The sequence below is a fragment of the Pundamilia nyererei genome, unplaced genomic scaffold, assembly GCF_000239375.1.
Source record: "Pundamilia nyererei isolate P.nyererei 1_Seehausen unplaced genomic scaffold, PunNye1.0 scaffold00101, whole genome shotgun sequence".
NCBI classification, from domain to species: domain Eukaryota; kingdom Metazoa; phylum Chordata; class Actinopteri; order Cichliformes; family Cichlidae; genus Pundamilia; species Pundamilia nyererei.
In genome coordinates this window covers 510,319-527,915 of record NW_005187502.1, presented here as the reverse complement: position 1 = coordinate 527,915, position 17,597 = coordinate 510,319, and the positions used below count along the sequence as shown (strand labels likewise).

The window sequence follows — 17,597 nt, the reverse complement described above, 5'->3', positions numbered from 1 at the left end:
ACTGTATTATTGTAGATCTTTACCTTACAACATAAAGGGCACTGAGGCACCAGAGGAATATAATTGAACTGATATGAAATAAAAAGCCGGGACTGTGCCAGGAAACAAACAAACTGAAATGAACTGCCAAAGAGAGTGATCAGAATCCAGCCAGAATCACGTCAGAAGCTTGGTAATGTTGCTGACAGCTACCAAAAGCATCTGGCTGAGGTGCAACTTGCTGAGGGACATTTACCTAATATTAGTGCAGGTGTGTGTATTTCAGCCTGCAGGTATATTTTGGAGAAAATCCTAAATAAAATCAAACTAGTGCACCCAGTTCTTATTGGTTTTATAAGCCAGTAAACATGTATGCCTTACAATGCTTCAATAAAAGACTGTCATTAAAGATCCGCACTTAAATCTTCTCAGGCATATTGTGCTGACACATTTTACAAACTTCCCCAAAAGACAGTTATTCTATATAGGGACTGGAAGACAGCCACTACAGTAACTGAACTCAAGGCCAAATGATGGAATAGATGACAGCAAAAATATTTACAACAGACTGTTTTTGGCAAAAAAAAGAAAAGAAATTTTTTAGAAAAGAAATTAGAATAAACATACTTTTTGATTTCATTTAGCAACATCCGGATGAGGACAGCCTGAAGAGGCTCGATCATTAGCTTCCTCCACATATCTAATGCCAACTGCAAAGAAAAACAAAAAGACAGCATATTAGTTCTGCTTCAGCACAGACAAATCCTACATCTAGAAGGGTAGTGAAAGGAGAAATGTAGGTCTATGCAACAGAACACTGATACTGAATCCTGCCAATCTGTCCATTATAAGCACTCCCCTTATCTCCATCTAATATAATCCCAGCGCCCATTGAAAAATAGATGTGCAGCAAAGGTTTTTATGCCAATGCTTAGTACCTCTCCGATCTCCATAAGCGGCTCATTCATGTCCACTCCCCCGTAGCCATACTGCAGGTCAGCTTCTGTTAGTTTGTTCTTCTTGATGAACTGAGTGTTGAGGTACCTGAACAATGTGGGGAGATATTCAAGATGTTTAAAGCATCGCAAAGATTGGAAGGAGGAATAAACACAGGCCTCATGTTTTCTGAAGAAACACTAAAATGCTGCTGACAAATGCATCCTGTTTTCATTCACTCATAGACGCTGTGTGTTACTGGTATTGTTTGGTTAACCTCTTGGTTGCTCACTCTGTGGTTATTTATCTCAAAATTAATGAGTGAAACACAATATCCAGACAGTAATCAATGCTCCCATTATATTTTGTAAAAGCTTTTTTTAGTCTAGTTGCACTTTCATTATTTATTATTTACGAAAATAATGACAAGAAAATGATTTTAAAAAGGTTATCAACACTAGTCAAACACATTAATAATGCTTGGTGGTCTCACATAACAGGATATGCTCAGAAAGATTTGTTTATCTTTGGATCTGTTAACCAACATTCACAGTGATGAAGTTTAAGAAATCCAGATCCTCTGGCAGTGTCCACTGCCCTTTACATTTCAGACACTGAAGCTGAGCTTCATTTACTTGTTCAGCCAATTTGCTCTGACTGAAAAACACAAAAAAAAAAACCCAAAGAAAAGAACTGAAAAACTGTAGATTAAGTAATTAAACTACAATCAAAGCAGCAATAGTACTTTGTGTAGTCAAAAGTTTTTGAATTTTTCCACAATTTGTTCAAAATTGTTTTGGGGGAATGTTAAAATATTAACAAAGTGTTGGTCTTTTTAATGTGCCTATTCACATTTTCATTACCCAACTGTATCATCTACTCTTACTGGTAGCAGTTTATAACAGATACATTTGAGTACTGAGCAAAAATGAGTTTGCCCTTGTGTTCTGTAATGTCTATGAGAAGAACAAGATAACAGTAAATGAGTCAGTAATAGTCCAGAGTTAACACTTACATCAGTGGAAAAGTTTTATTTATTTACCAAGTAGTACCAAACACTGCTACAAGGATGTCTCAGTTTGTAGTACAACTAATTTATATGACAGATAATCAAATTCTGAATGCATTTGCTATTAGGGAGGATTCATATGTATACGCTGCTTCAGGGAAATTACTCACCATAATGTTCATTTATTATTAATTTTGATGTAAATCGATAAGCTGGACAAGCAGCTACAACACTCTTTCATTACTCAAAATGATTTGACTAGCTGGCCACAAGCACTTGAAGTGCTGAACTTTTCTTAACGTTGCAGCACTAGTGAAGCCACAAGTCAGTCAGGAAGCTGAATGGGAGGAAGGAGGATTGTAGCCTGAGTTGCGTACAAATGAATGAATCCTTAGTATTTGACAAACAAAGCAAAAACTGAGTTAGCACAGCAGGACAACTTCCAGGCAAACTGACAACTGCTTTCAAGCTCTAATCCATGATGGCTAATTTAGTCCACCTTAAATAGCGCACAGCTATTATATTATATTTCACAGCTGTGCAGCCTGCCTGTGACATTCAGCTTGATTTCTCTCATTCACTCTGACTGTAAGTCAACCTGCCAATATATCAGCTAGTGTTGAGTACCAGTAACTGCTGGAGAGCAGAACTGTAGAAATAAAATAGTCATTATTGCTGTTGTTGTTCTTTTTTTATATATATTTTGGGGCATTTTTTGTTCCTTTGATTATAACAGGATAGTTGAGAATTGCCAGGAAAGCTGAGAAAGAGAGAGAGGATGAGAAGACGCACAGCAAATGGCCCGAGGTGGATTTGAACCCAGAACTCTGCAGCAGTCTTACAGCTCATCAGTCGCCTGCTCAATCCAGCAAGCTAAACTTACAAGTTAACAAAGTCTGTTCTGATTCAGTCCAAACTGAACGCAACTACACATGTATTTCACAAATTGATGTGTTAAGAATAATAAGCATCTCTCTTCGAGAGCCACATGAACAACTGAAGAAATTCACTACTAAAGCCAAGCGCCTTACTTTCTTCTCTCTTGCTTGGACCGACATAAATTACAAAAGCATATGTATGCACAGGGAGTCTGGTGGGTAGCACGCATAAAAATAGATCTAAGAGCTCTACAAGGGAATATTGATTTAGAGTGAATAAAGACACACCGAAAGCCTCTTGGCACCTCACACAACGACATTCAAAGTAATATTTTAAGGGACAAACTAAAGGCAGGAATACTGAGCCTTGTAAAAGAACAGAATTAGTACACTTTGCATTAAGGAACGCTAAACAAACAAGTGGACTTGACAAACACAGAAGCCCGGGTGAACTCATGCCTTCAGTTAAAAGTGAATGTGAAACACCGACTACAGACATGTTTATGGTTTGAATCTGGCAACCTCAAACAACAGAGGCTATACAAACATTTTGTTTATAGATAAAAAGAAAAAAAGGCTGGAGTAAATTGTGTAAATCAACTCTGTGACTCACTGATATCAAATCGAAACTGAAATTACAGACACACAAAAAAGCAGAAATGTTACCTGTACAAGCAGTCCATGTAGTCGGCTCCTTTACTGTACTCATCCCAGTATCTGTGGTACATCACTAAAACCTTCTCCTCTGATTCCAGAACTTTCTGAAATACACACATAAGCGTGGCAGCTTTAGAGGAAATGCGATGTGATAAGCAAAGAAAAAGCACAGAAGAACTTTTGCTTACCTTGTACAACTGACGAACATGGTTCTCAAGAAAGATTTTGGTCTCTGTGTATAACTTTTCACCTAAAGGCTCTGGGTATGCAACACACAGGGCATAGATGTCACTGGTGACAATGTTCAGGAAGAATGTGAGGGATGTAAATATACACACATTTGCTATTAAAAATGAATAAACACAAATGTATTTTACAATGACAACAATGCTTTGGCAAATCTGTATTTACACTCAAACCCAGTGCTGAAACTTAAAAAAAAAACAACTCATGTTGCAGGCTAAATTGGTTAAACATGAAGCGAGCTGGTAAAGTCTCAGATTAGTCTCAGATTTAGCCATTCTTATATTTTGCTTGTTTTACGTTATTGTATTTTTGCACAACTCTGTTGCTTGTGAAGCTCGCACACAAGAATTTCACTCACATGTACTGTATCAGTGTACCTGCACATGTGATGTGACAATAAAATTGATTTGATTTGATTTGATAAAGGATACGAGAACCTATCATTCCATGTGGCTCTTTCCACATAGTCGAGCATCACCACAGCCTTGATTGTTGTCAATAACTTGTTCCATGTCTCGTCAAAATTTACCATCCGTGGCTTTAAGGACATTGTACAGTTTCTCTTTTAGCCTAAGAGAACGACAGAAAAAAGCACATGAAAAGAGGAGTGTGCAAAGAGATTTTAAAAAGGAAGAAATAAGGGGCTTAGTTCCTGGCTTTCGTTTCTTCATTAATGATGCAACTGTGTACTTTGCTTTGTATATGACAGTAACAGTCAACTCAGCCTCAGTAGCAATGGCAACATAAAAGAAATCATGGCAAGGTGTATTCTCTCGACTGTTTATTTTTACTTTCACATGAACCATAATACAAATACGAAAACAGCATTACTCTTAGGGCAAAATTTATATGTAGACAAACAGAAATGAGTGCAACACCATCAGCCTGCTCAGATCAGTTTGGCAGCAACAGATGAAATCAACAGAATAGACAAGTTCACTGTGTCATTATTAGCGGTCAAACTTGGTACGCACTGGTGTCAGCATCACGTAGCAGACATCCTTAAGCACGTTACCTAGCAATATTAGTACCAGCTTCTAGGGTGTGCGCCGGTACCATCACAGATTACATGACCAGAAGGTGAAACTGGGCCCAGTGTTATTTCTTGTCATTCATATCACTTAATTTCACGTCACAGAAAACACTACTACATCATCAGCCACTTCACATTTACAGATGTCCGACATACAAAACGAAGCGTTATTAATACACATTCCTCTCGTAGTCGCGCTTAACGTAGCTAAGTTAAGGTTACTAGCTAGCGGAATGCCAATCCCAAAATAGGATGGCGAGCTAAAAGGCTAACTAGCTTCTAGCAAGCTAACTTCTTCCTGCTCAAGTCCGCACAGTTTTGGTGAATCAGCTAGCAGTCGGCTAGCAGCAAGCTAACAGTAGCTCAGCTATCGCTAGCAAAACTGTCATCTTCTTCACAATTTTCCCACATTTACACTGACAGCTCGGCAGAACACGGTGCTGCTGTTAAACAAAACAGTTCACTAAGGTCGAGCGAGGACTCCTGGATAGTACTTACCTCTGTACAGTAATTACTTGTTATAAAACTCCGATTTCTCCGCTGTCACAGGCTTGATTTGTCTCACTTACAGGTCTTCCCTACCTCTTGGATTATACCATTTTGTTAGATGCCGATGTATTATCAAGATGGGTAATAGTCATAAAATATACTGTTACCATTCCCTGTGGTTACTTGTATTGAATAATAGTTTAATATTTTAAATAATTTATTCCAAATCTGTTTGTAATAAAAATAAACCCCTTAAATCAACATCACGAGAACACCCATTTAAAATGGTATCGCCCAAACTACGGCGACTGCTTAGGGATTGACCATCAAAAATGTCATATTCTTCATATTCTCTGGGTTATCATCGGAAATGTTTTGGTATTAGAAAACGTGTTTTTTTGTTTGTTTGTTTGTTTACCTTAGGTCTCACAAATATGCAGCATCTTTACCAGGCAGCTCAAGAGCCAAGCTCCAATTTCCCTCGAGATGAATAAAGTATGATCAATCAATCAATTCTCACAGTAAAAGCCGACACAAACCTGATAATTGTGGAAGAAAATTAATCAAATAAAACTTGTAAACTGTTTGAAAATGGCGTTCTCTTGCACTTGATAGGTTTACGATACTAACAGCTCAGTATTCGAATAATAACAATTTCAGTTCGTACTGAGCCAATCAACCAATCAGAATGGGCAAGAGAAAAAACACACTGCCTAACGGGCTCACCGATACACACACACGCCAAAAATAAATAAATAAAATAACTCCGTCAGTTAATCATCATCATCTACTAAGGTAAGAGTTTCTTTTAAGACTCATTCACACAAATACAGCATTGTGTACATACAGGCCGTACAATGTCGGCACAGTATATTTGTTTACTAACAAGTTCTAGTTCTAGCTAAATGCTTTACATGTGCTAAAACATCAGTTAGTTGCCAGGACGCTTGACCAACATGATATTGTTTTTTACATGACCATTTAACATCTTTTTACATTGGTTACCAAATATGTGGCAGCTGATCGGAGCAAAAGGTTATTGATATGAAACAAAATCTCAACTGAGCCAGTGTCTGTCGTCCACTTTTTGTTCCATTTTTGTTAACCAAAATCTGGCATATGTTACTTACAGGGCAGTGCAAAAGTCTTTAGGTATCCCTCTTTTCTTTATATTTTACTTCCAATAGGGGTCTTTCAAAGTGTTTCTTTGGTTGCTTTTTGAATTCATTTTCAATTTAGTCTGATAATTAACCTGATAATTTTCAGAGGATTTTTTTTAACCTATGAATGATGAAGAGGTGAAAACAGCAAAAAAAAAAAACAATTTGAAACTAGATATTTAGACACTTTTTTATTTGCACTCCAGTAATTTATAACATGTATAATAACATGTAAATTGGTCCCATTTATGAGAAAAAAACAAAATCCAAAATACAGATATAACACAGCTTGACAGGAATAAAATAGCATTTTTGGAAAAGAGCTAAAGAGCTATTAGCTGAAAATTTAGCATTGCTTAGCATAGCTCAGCATGATGCTTGCAGTCTTTAAAAAAATGATACTGCAAAATAGCAAACAGAAGAAGAAGTGGAAGGGTGACTGTCAAAAAGCCATTCTTAAGATAAGAAAGGTTTGCCAAATTACATAATAACTGGACTGTGACAGTAAAAGCATACCTGGATTGAAAAACACAATGCAACACTAACAGTCATGGATTGGCCTCCCCAAAGGCTGGACCTGGACATTATGGAAGAAGCATCTTGACAGGGAAGGGAACAAAAAGAGAGAAAAATAAAAAGACAAGCTTTGAATATCCTTTAAGAAGCCTGTTCGTGAAAATAACTTTTTTCTTTTTTAATTTTGCTTATATACCGTATTTCCATGCATGTTTAGACACGTTTCAGTAAATCACTGCAGCCATTCCCTGTTTTCCACGAAAAATACAAAGAAATGAGGTGTGGCTCAAGACCTGATTTTCACAGTACTGGATATCTTACTGCAAACCACACGCTATACTTGAAACCCCTGATTTGCATAATGCAAAGCTGAACACTGAGGCTAAATAGAGAAGTGGTTCATAAACTCCAGGAACTGGTTGAGTCATCTCTTCTGGGGGCTTGACTAAACCGTCACGTCATATTTTACTAAAGTGCAATATCTCTAGAATCTAAGTACATCTAAGAGGTGCCAATGTGGCAATGGTTTCCTCATAGATGCAACTCTCATTTCATTTTCTTAATGTGAGTAACGTTACCTTCTTCTGTTTACCCCAGGAACTAGCACAAACAGGTGATTTACGATTGAACCAGTGCCTCTCAGAATGAATCAAATGAAGACAGATGAGAAATATCAGCTGCCTGTTGACCAGCAAAAGAGCTGCAAACAGAACAGTAAGCATGCCGTGATCACACAGTTTACAAATCACTACCACACTCCAGCTAAACAACATTACCATCACATGAGTTCAGTACAATTAGAGCAGATAATTTGAACCTGTGACATCTCAAACTGCTAATATGTAATGGGCTTTTTTACTATCCCAGATGGGCTTTTTCAAAGAGTTCCTGCCACGATAATGCCTAATAAGGTAGAGAACCTGCCATCGATGGCTATGACTAGGACACAAACACTCCAGTATCCATTAAGCACTTCTCTTCAGTGCTGTGGAGGGATCCAGAATATGGCACCGCACCCCTATACTGTGTATTCCTTACCAGGTAACCCCTTATTTCCAGATTCATGTGAGTGTTTTTGTGTCAAAAGCAAAAGTAGTGACAGGATGGTGCTGCTTCCTCTGGATTCCTGCAGTTTTTTACATCTCTGTTATAACAAGAAACAGATATTAAAGAGGGGGAATGTTCCTGCTGCAACTGATAAACAAAGCAGTGATGCATTAAACCTCAGCTTTTATTTTTTAACAGGCACTCCGGTCAACTTCCAAATCCGTTCACAGATGCTGGCATCAATTGCCACGGCCAGCACATGCACACCAAGTCCTCCACCAGAAACCTGTGAGTACAGCAGAGATGCTCTCAATGATATGCTATCACTTCTAGGTAGCAGCTGATTGCCCTTGTGCTGCTGCTGAGTTGCTACACTGGGTGACTAAGAACTGTAGAAGCAAAAACAGGCATTTCCTACACGAACTGTATAAATGCCAGAGGACCATATTAAGCTCCAGGAAAACCACACACTGTTTGTTATAGTCAATATAAGGCCCTTGTATGTAGTTACCATCTATGAGACACATCAGAATTGACTGTCTGATAATATTGTATCCTTTCTGTTGGTAGATTTGCATACTCTATGCTCATTAGGGATTGGGAGCATAAACTCATCAGGAAAGTGTTTACTGGGGAAGCCAAAGGAAGTTGTCCCATCACCTTTTCTGTAACCAGCCTTTGTAACCGGCATTGTCTACACTTTTCAGAGTGAGGAAAGCTACCTTTTTCACTCAGTTTTATATCTTCCATCCATCTATGCACTTTCTGACACTTATCCAGGTCCAGGTAGGAAGAGCAACAGTCAGACATAATTCTCCCAAGCCACCTCCTCTAGCTCTTCTGGGGAGATCAAGGCTTTCCTAAGCCAGCTGAGGAATGTAATCTCCCCAGCATGTTGTGGCTCTGCCCCCATGACTCGTCCCACTATGATGGCTGGAAAACCTCACGTAGATTGTGGCTAGGAAGCATCTCAGTAAGATATTGAACCACCATAACTGCCTTATTTCAGTGTGGACGAGTAGCAGCTCTACTCTGAGTTCCTCAAAAATGACCGAGCTGCTATTGCTAAGGCTGAGCCCGGCCACTCTCCTGAGGAAATTTCCACTGCTTGTATCTGTGATCTCATTCTTTTGATCACTAGCCACAACTCGTCACCATAGGCAAGGGTTGGAATGTAGACCAACCTGTATATCGACAGCTTTGCTTTCATGCTTAGCTCTCTTTTCACCACAGGTAGAGCATCCGCACTACTGCAGACGCCTCGCCAGTCCATCAACTGACCAATCAGGTTGTCTGAGTATTCAGTTAGCATAAGCCAAGAAGTTAGCTAATGCTATAAAAACTATCACAAGCAAACCAACACAATTGACCAAATTTGACTAGCAGAAAACTGAATTTGATATTGCACTATTATTATGTTCAATAAAGAAAACACTTGAAATCCTTACCATTTGTTTCAGAAGAGAGTTTTATATAAGCAAAAGCTTTTTTTCCATTTTCCACCGCATTCCAAAGCTATCACACAGCAATGTGATTGGTCAGTTTCCATGTTGATACTGGGCCAGCATTATTATGATGATGCAGGAACAACACCAATAAGAGAAAATCAGATAGATCAGTGTCTTTATATTTACATTTTTATCTTAAATCATCTGAAAGATAGATGAGATTCAAAGTCCAGCAGATAGGTTTCATTATTCATAGTCTATATTTGGCCTCCATACCAACTTATACAGTATTCAAATTTTCAGCCTGTTTCTCCGATTCTCTATTCACTCTTTATTCTCCGCGCTACTGATGACTTACCACCCTGCAAAATTTGCGATGATCTTGAAATATGATGCATTTCCAAAAGAGCATAAAAAGAAAGAACGAACTCCACCTCGAGCCGAAGCATGTTTATGTACATCTCAGTATGTGTTAATCACATAATGATCCAAAGTTGGACAGTGTAAAAGTCCATTTGAATACTTAACACTTTAGCTTTCACTTCTCTCACTGTGTGTTTTTACAGTGAGGTTGCAAATTCAACTTAAGTCAAGGATCTAAGTGCTTCCTCTACCAGTAACTTCCCGCCAACTCAAATGACTGAGAAAGTAACTGAAATTTGGGAGAAATGCACACGTACAGACGTCATCAAGCTTTTACATCATTCCAATTACTTAGATCATACCTCTGTGATGCCTGCAGGGGGAGCCCACTCCTTTAGCTTGGAGTGTGGAAGGTGCTGTGGCAGAAGGACGAGAGCTATTTATATTTGTTCAATCGATAACTTTATCGATATCATTAGCCTGTCTATTTACTGTATAGATCTAATTTGAATAAAAGTACAAATGTGAATATTTGACATAAAATAAGAGTTCCTATCACACACTGGTGACTTTTTGTTCTGCTTTGAGAAAGCAGGTTTTCAGTATTGCAGTCATACTTTGTGCTTTCAGCTGGCTGTTTGCTTCCGAGCTAAAGAGGCGCTTCAGTCTAGCTGATAAAAAATTCCTCTCCAAAGACAAACAGCAGAGCCCCTGACTCATAGCGCTGTGTCGGGGGAGAGCAAACCATACTGTTGACATCAGGAGGCCAGTGATGTCATGGTGATGTCAATGCCTCTAATTGTAAATTGCACACACACAGCTCCACTGTTGGCCGTGGTAATGTTTCAGTGAGAGAGAAGACTCTGAAAGGGGCAGTTTCTCTTGGAAAAGCTGGGAGCATATACAGTATGGCTGTGACTGGGGATGAGACAGAAACAGGTATGTCTCTTTTATTACCGGATCTTTGTGAGAGTGCGTTTTCAGATTGTTGTTTTGTTGGACTGTCTCTTTAAGAGTTAGTGAGATTCGTGAGTTTATGGTGAGTGGGAAAATTCACAGTTAAAATAAGTTAGAAGCTTTTAGACTGAAAAAAAAAGATTATTGTGATGCTTGCTTTTTTCTTCTTTATATGTTTTCAGTCAGTTTTTCCCCAAACCAGCTCAGTTAAGATCAGTAACTTCCTCAAAATAACGTCACAAGTAGGGTCCTCTGAGAAAAGTACCAGATGATCTGAAAGAAATAGAGACTATCCTCGTTTTCCACGGTCAGCTGCATCAAGATTGCTCCGGAGGAAACATTTTCACAGGATCTGCCTGTGTCTCTCTGTTTCTCTGCCTCTCTCTCTCTTTGTGAAATGCTTCAGCGCTCTGCCCACTCAGAGCACATAGCAGCACTGGCTGACGTCACTGCTCTTCCGGGAACAGGCCCCCCTGCAGCGACATGCACATGCACCCAATGAATAAGATGCACACTGACGTCAGCTGCTGGCCACACTGTGATTACATACGGCTCTTTTCGCAGTTCCAACATGTCAGAGAATTAATGAGTCCTACTGGTGCTGACCAAACAATGAACAGAAGGAGAAGTGGACAGGAATGGCACCGTCTCTCAGTGTCTGTTTCTCTCGCAGCATCACACGCTGGCTTGATTCGATAAGATTTTGTCAGAATACATACAACCGAGTCACTCATGCTCTAATTATTTCTGTTTCTTATTATAGCGTTAAGCAACATACTGGGTGAGCGTGTGATAAAACCATTTAAAATCTGAATTCTGTTTAATGGGAACTTGCAGTTACAATGCGTTCCAGGATTATTCACGCTGTGCTTTATTTTTGTCGATCTAAAATAAATAAATAGCATGTTGATGTTGAATAAAAATGTGAAAATTAGATTATGATTTTGGGTTTGAAAGTGGCTGTTCCACAAAACACTTTTCACACTACCAGTTTTAACTCTTTACCCCTTTGAATGCCTGCTGGTCTTTATTGACATATACTGAGGTGTCAAAACTCATCACTAAGGGTACAGGTCGTGAAATGCTGTCTTTATGGGGAAAAGAGTTAAAGATGTTGCTTGTTACTGGATCTCTAACTCCAGTAGCTGTGATAGCAACTGTAGCTACTCAACCAACTGCAACAAAAGTCTTCCGGCTTTTGATTTAATAATTTAAGCAAGCGAAAAATTTACATAACAGCTGATTCCTGCCATCAGTAAATGTCATCTTTCATGAGTACAGCCTTACTGTGTCCATAGGAATTAAGAGGGTAAGTAGCAGTAAGCTGCTGCTAATCAAATGATGTAACAGGCAGATAAAGTCAGGCAATGATTACTTAAAGTTCTTGCTGCTAAAAGTGGTTCTGCAAAGCTACTCAATCAAGTGTCATACTGAACTTTTATTTTACATGAAAAACTGCAAAATACAGTTTCATTAATAAACATTCTGTCTATTAAGGATGTAAACTATTAGCCTAAAACGTATGACCAAAGCTCTGAGTCTGATGTGTTGTTTTGCGTCTCCCTAGGTACCCCTGGTGACCTGACTGGCTGCCAGCTGCGTAACCCCACCTCCAGCCTCCCTCAGGGTGTCGCAGGGCCCAGTGCTCACAGCTCCCAGAAACTTATAGAGGATGCCTTACAGAAGAGGGAGCTGCGCTTGATGAAGAACAGGTATAGAGGAGTGCTTACATTCATTCTCTTGGACAATATAACCCAGATAATAAGGCATTCGTGCCAACACAGTAACAACAACAATTTAAATAATCCAGTGTCAGCTGGATAGATTCAAAGTATATCCTTGGGGAATATATCTTCTCTCATTCCTGCTGTGTCTGTTATATAATATACAATCATCTGCATGATAATACACGACATGTCCATGTAATAATAAGTTTTATAGCACGTCATTAGTTCACCACATAATTCCCCTTCATCCACACTCTTTATCTTCTAATTCTTATTTGTCCTCACGTTACCTTCTCTGCGTCCTGTGTTTGGTGTGTGGAGTGAGTTGTCTCACATGGAGGTTAAAATGTCAAATTTTGTGCGCATATATACGTATACGCGTTTATGTGGATAATAGTGATTTGCCGGTGAGCAAACAGAGTACTCTACATTGTGCGTTGACTATGTGCTTGCTGTAAACAGCTGTTTCCAATGCCAGCTTTTCTTGGTTGTCTTTTTTCCTGCATTTCTTCCCTACACTGTGATTTTACTATGATCGGCTATTTATCAGTGAATCGTTGTTTACTTTGTAAGATCCTCCTTTGGTTGGCTGTGATGTAAAAGACCTGGCCTGGAGGTTTTTGAATGGTAACGCCTTCAAAAAGATAATCATCTTAACCTTTCGTGGTAGGCTTTTTGTATGTGTTGTTCTCAGATTAACAGCTTTAATGAGTCCTCTGTTGTCCACTGCTTCCAGGGAAGCTGCCCGTGAGTGTCGGCGGAAGAAGAAGGAATATGTCAGGTGCCTTGAGAATCGCGTGGCCATGCTGGAAAATCAAAATAAGACTCTGATAGAAGAGCTTAGAGCCTTAAAAGACATCTATCGTCACAAAGTGGAGTGATGGGGAATCGGGATTGTGTGGACTGTGTCGGTTTGTTTCTGTGGCCTATCTTGAGGACTCTGTGTACATATACACGCACTCCAACGAACACACACCCTTTGTAGTTGCTGATTAAATGTGTTTACACAATGATGTCAGTGTTTCAGGCTCTGAATTATCCATGCACCAGCAGCAGCTGAAATATGCAGCTTGTTTCAGGAGATATCAGTGAGTATTTGTGAGCCAGGCTTCTAGAGGAAGTAGGCCCTATGTGGATCAGAATGTCCAACAGCGGAGGTTAAACCTGAACGTGTCAGCAAAGGCTTTGCGTTACCTTAACCGCATTGCGTTTTACATTCCTTTACAATATTATGATGTGGGTCTGTTCAAATACTCCATTAATTGGTAGTCTTTGTGATGGCTTTGTTTGGAGGACTGTTCAGGGAGAAAAATGCTGCCAGAAGCCAAATTTTCAAACATCAGGGTTCATGTGATCTTCAGGGCTTCACAAAGTTTGTGGGGGTTTTTTAAATTTTGTTTGATTTTAGAAGGTCCGATGCCTCTAACCAGTGGCATTATTATTTATTCGGGCAGGTTTTGCTGCACATTGTTCTATATTTTTGGGATATTGCAGCAGAGTTGAGTGTATGTTTAGAAAAAATATCTGTTTTTGATACATTTGCATTAACTTGTCGTTTCCTTTTTTTGTTCCCTTTGCATCTGTGATTAAATTTAACACTCTAGTCGTGAGACAGTTGCTCATTTGTTTTTAATGACATATTAGCTGCTGGATTCTTGGTGTATCATTTCTCCTCTGCAGCACGTTAAGAATCGTCAGAACCCATGTGAAGGCCTTTTGGAATGTTTTCACTTCAATAAAATTCTCGTTCAGCCTCTCTGTGTCTTTCTTCTCACATGCAGTAAATGTTAAAGACGTGCATATGACTTAAAACTAGTCAACGGGAGTTCATTTGCTATTAGTTTGGGCTTAGAGAGATAAGACGAAAGGCCTCACGGACCTTATAAGCTAAAGTTCCATTAAAGCAGACGCTGCCACTCTGAGTCTCAGCCTTGGGTTTCTGCTTGGAACATGACGTTCCGTTCTTCACTGATGGTGATGGCTCACCTTGATACTGGGACTGTCACTAATAAAGCACAGTCATTTCCTCTCTTTTGTTGCATTTTTGCAGGTGACAGACATTTTGTGGAAGAGCTGAACTTTTAATGGACGAATGGAAGATTAGAGAGTGCTCTTAAGCACATTTTCTTAAACCACAACCAGTGGAACACAGATGTGCCAACGGAAAGGAAATATTTTCCTGCTCTCTTTAGTAGCGCTATTCTCATGCTTAGCAAATTGAGAAATTGTTGCTCTAAAAAGGAAAATATTAAGAATCTGTGCTTGATATTTAACCAGCTTACAGGATGGAAGGAGAAAAAAGGGACTCGTGGATAGCAATGAGGGATCTTGATTGTGCAGTGCTTGTGTCACTCCTATGTGTAATCTGCCTCAGAGACCTAGTAACAAAGCAACAAAGGAAAGAATCCAGTATCACTGAGACCAGCCTTGCACCTGGGCCTATTGTGAAACCTTATTCCTGTCCAGTCTCTAAACACTTCCATCGTCAGAGAGAAAAGAATCCACTATTTGGGAACAGTATAATACAGCTGTTTTGAGTTTAAATGCTGCATTTGCATACCTGACCTATGCTATCAGATCAAATGCTTTGTGCGGGTACATCTTACATCCTAATTAAAACATACCATGGGCTTTATTGAAGTGACTAATCATCCAAAATCCTGCCATGAATGCTTCCACACTGCATTCATAGAATAAAAAGCACAGCACAGTCTGTAATCTTGGTAACTGGTAGGGGGGAAAAGAAATGGAAAAAAAGATCAAATTACAAAATACATGTTTTTAAAAATTTAGATAAGCTTGTCATAAAATGCAGTGCAGGTACAGTACCAGCAGGCTGCACTACAGCATCATGCCTGGTCATCTCAGTCTATACAATCCTGCAAACAGGATTTTTTTTCTCATTTTTCCAGCCTCGGTTTACAAATACACATTGTCGTACATTTGAAGAAACGTCCTGATTGAACTGGCTATTATTCTTCAGGGCTTCACTTTGTTTGCATTCCCAAACCCCAACCAGAAAAAAATCCAGTTAATACTACAAAAATCAAAGATTTTTTCACATGCAAAGGAAAGCCCCGTATGGGTTTGCCAGTCATTAGTCAAGATCAAGTAATTTACTGTACACAAACACGGGTGTGGACAGGCGTCTGTGTTTGTGCCCATAACAAGTCATAACCAGGGAAACAGCACAGTTCATTCACCTTTTCAAGCAAAATGAACGGCTTTCTATTTTAAGTTTACAGATACACCAACAACTGCATAAAAATATCGGTTAAAAAATGGGGTAACGAAACGTAGCGTCATTACGTTGTATTACATTCCTTAGTTTCCTTGGTTGTATCCTGTAGACGGTATTATAATTGAGCATTTATTACACGGTTGTAACTACCCACTTGAACCGGAACCTGTTCCATCACAGCCACAGCGCAGTGGGTTTTTTTAAAAAGATATGTTTATGAGCGGCAGGGAGCGTGGAATTTTTAATAAGAGTAATAGTCTTTGCAATTTATATGTTAAGCTACATTTTTTAAAGCAACTTTAAATAAAAATCAAAGCGCACTTCTACCTCGGGAGTTACTTTTATCCCTCAATTTCTTTATAATCACAAATGCTTTCTTTTCTGGCCATTAACGGCCCCTAATTCGAAACTGCTTAAGCAACTTTGGTTGTCGAAAATATGACTGTACGTGTAGTACCTGAAGGCAACACGGCAGCGGATGTAGCAGCAGCAGCAGCAGTCTACAGTACTCTGGCAAGCAACCATGTAGCGCTGAGAGCAAAAACATCTTCCTCTCCGACCAGCTCAAGTGCCATGTTCTTATATCCGTATCGTTATAAAGTAACAGTGCTCGGAAAATGTGTCTCAGAGAGTAAACGCACGCTCGGAGAGGAATTACAGGGCGAGGGAGTCGACAGCGATACCGAAGCCTGCTATCCAGGGGCACCACCTCCCCTCGCCTGGAGGTTTGGAAGTGGACATTTAGCTGGTTTTCTTTTTCATTAGCCAACCTTGGCGTTTTTTTTCTTTTTCTGTTTTTTCTAGTAGCTCCCAATGGCTCCATTTGTTTAACTAAGCGTGCCGTGGACGCGAGAGAAGGGCGTGTAACGCAAATTGTACCAGGGCAAAGCTCGTTTGCACCGGGGTCCCGTCTCCGCGTTACCGCCCCGTTTTTTCCTCTTGTAGTAAGGCTAGCAGCAACAGCAGGGAGAAAGCCTGCCGGGTGGAGTTGGGCTTGAGGAATACAACCGAAAGCTGCTTTCGCAAACATGGGCAATACAACCTCCTGCTGCGTGTCGTCGAGCCCCAAACACCGGAGAAGCAACCACTCCAGGCTGGAGCCCTACCGGCCCGAGCCGGAGCTGAGTCGCGAAGACACGGGTTGCAACCTCCAGCACATCAGCGACAGAGAAAATATAGATGGTAAGATGCAGACTGGCTTCTTTATGGCATTTAAATAAAAATAAGAAACTACAAGTTGTTTTCCTCAAGATATTATTGATATTATTTTATAATAGTGTTGCAAATCGTTTAGTATTTCATATATTGTGATTTATTACTCCAATATGCTCACGCTTCTGCAGAAATAGGCGATTAAACAGGTAATGCGACCTTGCAATGTCTGTGCGAAGGACCCACCTCCCATAATACCAATAACTGCGGTAACTGTGGGCTTCATCTTCATTGGACTCCTAGCTTGTAAATCTGCCATATTTCATGTTTCCAAGCTTGGATGGGTGCAACATGAGGATAGTTTTCCTCAAAAAAGATAAAAAAAAGAACAATTTCACTGATACCTTTCATTCCTATGACACTGCCATAGAAAAACAACAGTGGGCAGGTTGAATGAGTCCGATGTCTTCAAGGTGGACCTTTGTCTTGTACGATTTTTGTTAAGCGTCTGCGTGTGAAAGAAGGCATAAGGCAGGGCAGTTTGAGTGCGGGTCGCTGTTCTGGTGGGAGGTGATGGTGCTGAACAGGGTGTCCACTCACTTCCCTTTTAACTAGGAGATGTGTAACCAGTTTAAACTTTCATTTACACCAGCACATTCACACTCTCACGCACACACACAGATAAAAGTCAAGTGACACTGCTTTTGGCCTCTAAACATTAACACAGATGTTAGAGACATGTAGCATTTGAGTATCAGT

The 17,597-nt window shown here is 39.7% G+C and overlaps 3 protein-coding genes across 9 annotated transcripts in view; 2 read left to right on the top strand and 1 right to left on the bottom strand.

Moving 5' to 3' along the window:
* The window catches only part of cul2 (cullin 2), a 14,298-nt gene extending 8,447 nt beyond the window's left edge, over positions 1 to 5,851 (bottom strand). Inside the window, exons 1-6 of one of the 2 annotated variants that reach the window (XM_005740560.1) lie at positions 5,646 to 5,851; positions 4,137 to 4,275; positions 3,648 to 3,750; positions 3,469 to 3,563; positions 918 to 1,023; positions 607 to 689 (exon numbers count right to left, since the gene is read on the bottom strand). In XM_005740560.1, coding sequence (XP_005740617.1) covers positions 607 to 689; positions 918 to 1,023; positions 3,469 to 3,563; positions 3,648 to 3,750; positions 4,137 to 4,255 — 506 coding nt within the window. In that variant the 5' untranslated portion in view covers positions 4,256 to 4,275; positions 5,646 to 5,851. Of the gene's footprint in view, positions 1 to 606; positions 690 to 917; positions 1,024 to 3,468; positions 3,564 to 3,647; positions 3,751 to 4,136; positions 4,276 to 5,236; positions 5,352 to 5,645 lie in introns of those variants that run through there. The other variant, XM_005740559.1, reaches the window with a different exon arrangement.
* Positions 5,852 to 5,893: 42 nt separating this feature from the next.
* LOC102204792 (cAMP-responsive element modulator-like) lies at positions 5,894 to 13,458 on the top strand. Of its 3 annotated transcripts, XM_005740556.1 has the most exons (6): positions 5,894 to 6,022; positions 7,501 to 7,617; positions 7,771 to 7,944; positions 8,149 to 8,238; positions 12,286 to 12,430; positions 13,182 to 13,458. In XM_005740556.1, exons 2-6 carry the CDS (start codon positions 7,548 to 7,550, stop codon positions 13,324 to 13,326), a joined length of 624 nt encoding a protein of 207 aa, XP_005740613.1. In that variant the 5' UTR covers positions 5,894 to 6,022; positions 7,501 to 7,547; the 3' UTR covers positions 13,327 to 13,458. The 3 variants fall into 3 exon arrangements, with proteins under 3 accessions (XP_005740613.1, XP_005740614.1, XP_005740615.1); XM_005740557.1 differs by lacking the exon at positions 7,771 to 7,944; XM_005740558.1 differs by lacking the exons at positions 5,894 to 6,022; positions 7,501 to 7,617; positions 7,771 to 7,944; positions 8,149 to 8,238 and adding an exon at positions 10,585 to 10,700.
* Positions 13,459 to 16,161: 2,703 nt separating this feature from the next.
* ccny (cyclin Y) overlaps positions 16,162 to 17,597 on the top strand; it is a 40,068-nt gene continuing 38,632 nt past the window's right edge. For all 4 annotated transcript variants that reach the window (XM_005740554.2, XM_005740552.2, XM_005740553.2 and 1 more), the window contains exon 1: positions 16,162 to 16,868. In XM_005740554.2, the coding sequence (XP_005740611.1) occupies positions 16,715 to 16,868 (154 nt within the window). In that variant the 5' untranslated portion in view covers positions 16,162 to 16,714. The remainder of the gene's footprint in view (positions 16,869 to 17,597) is intronic.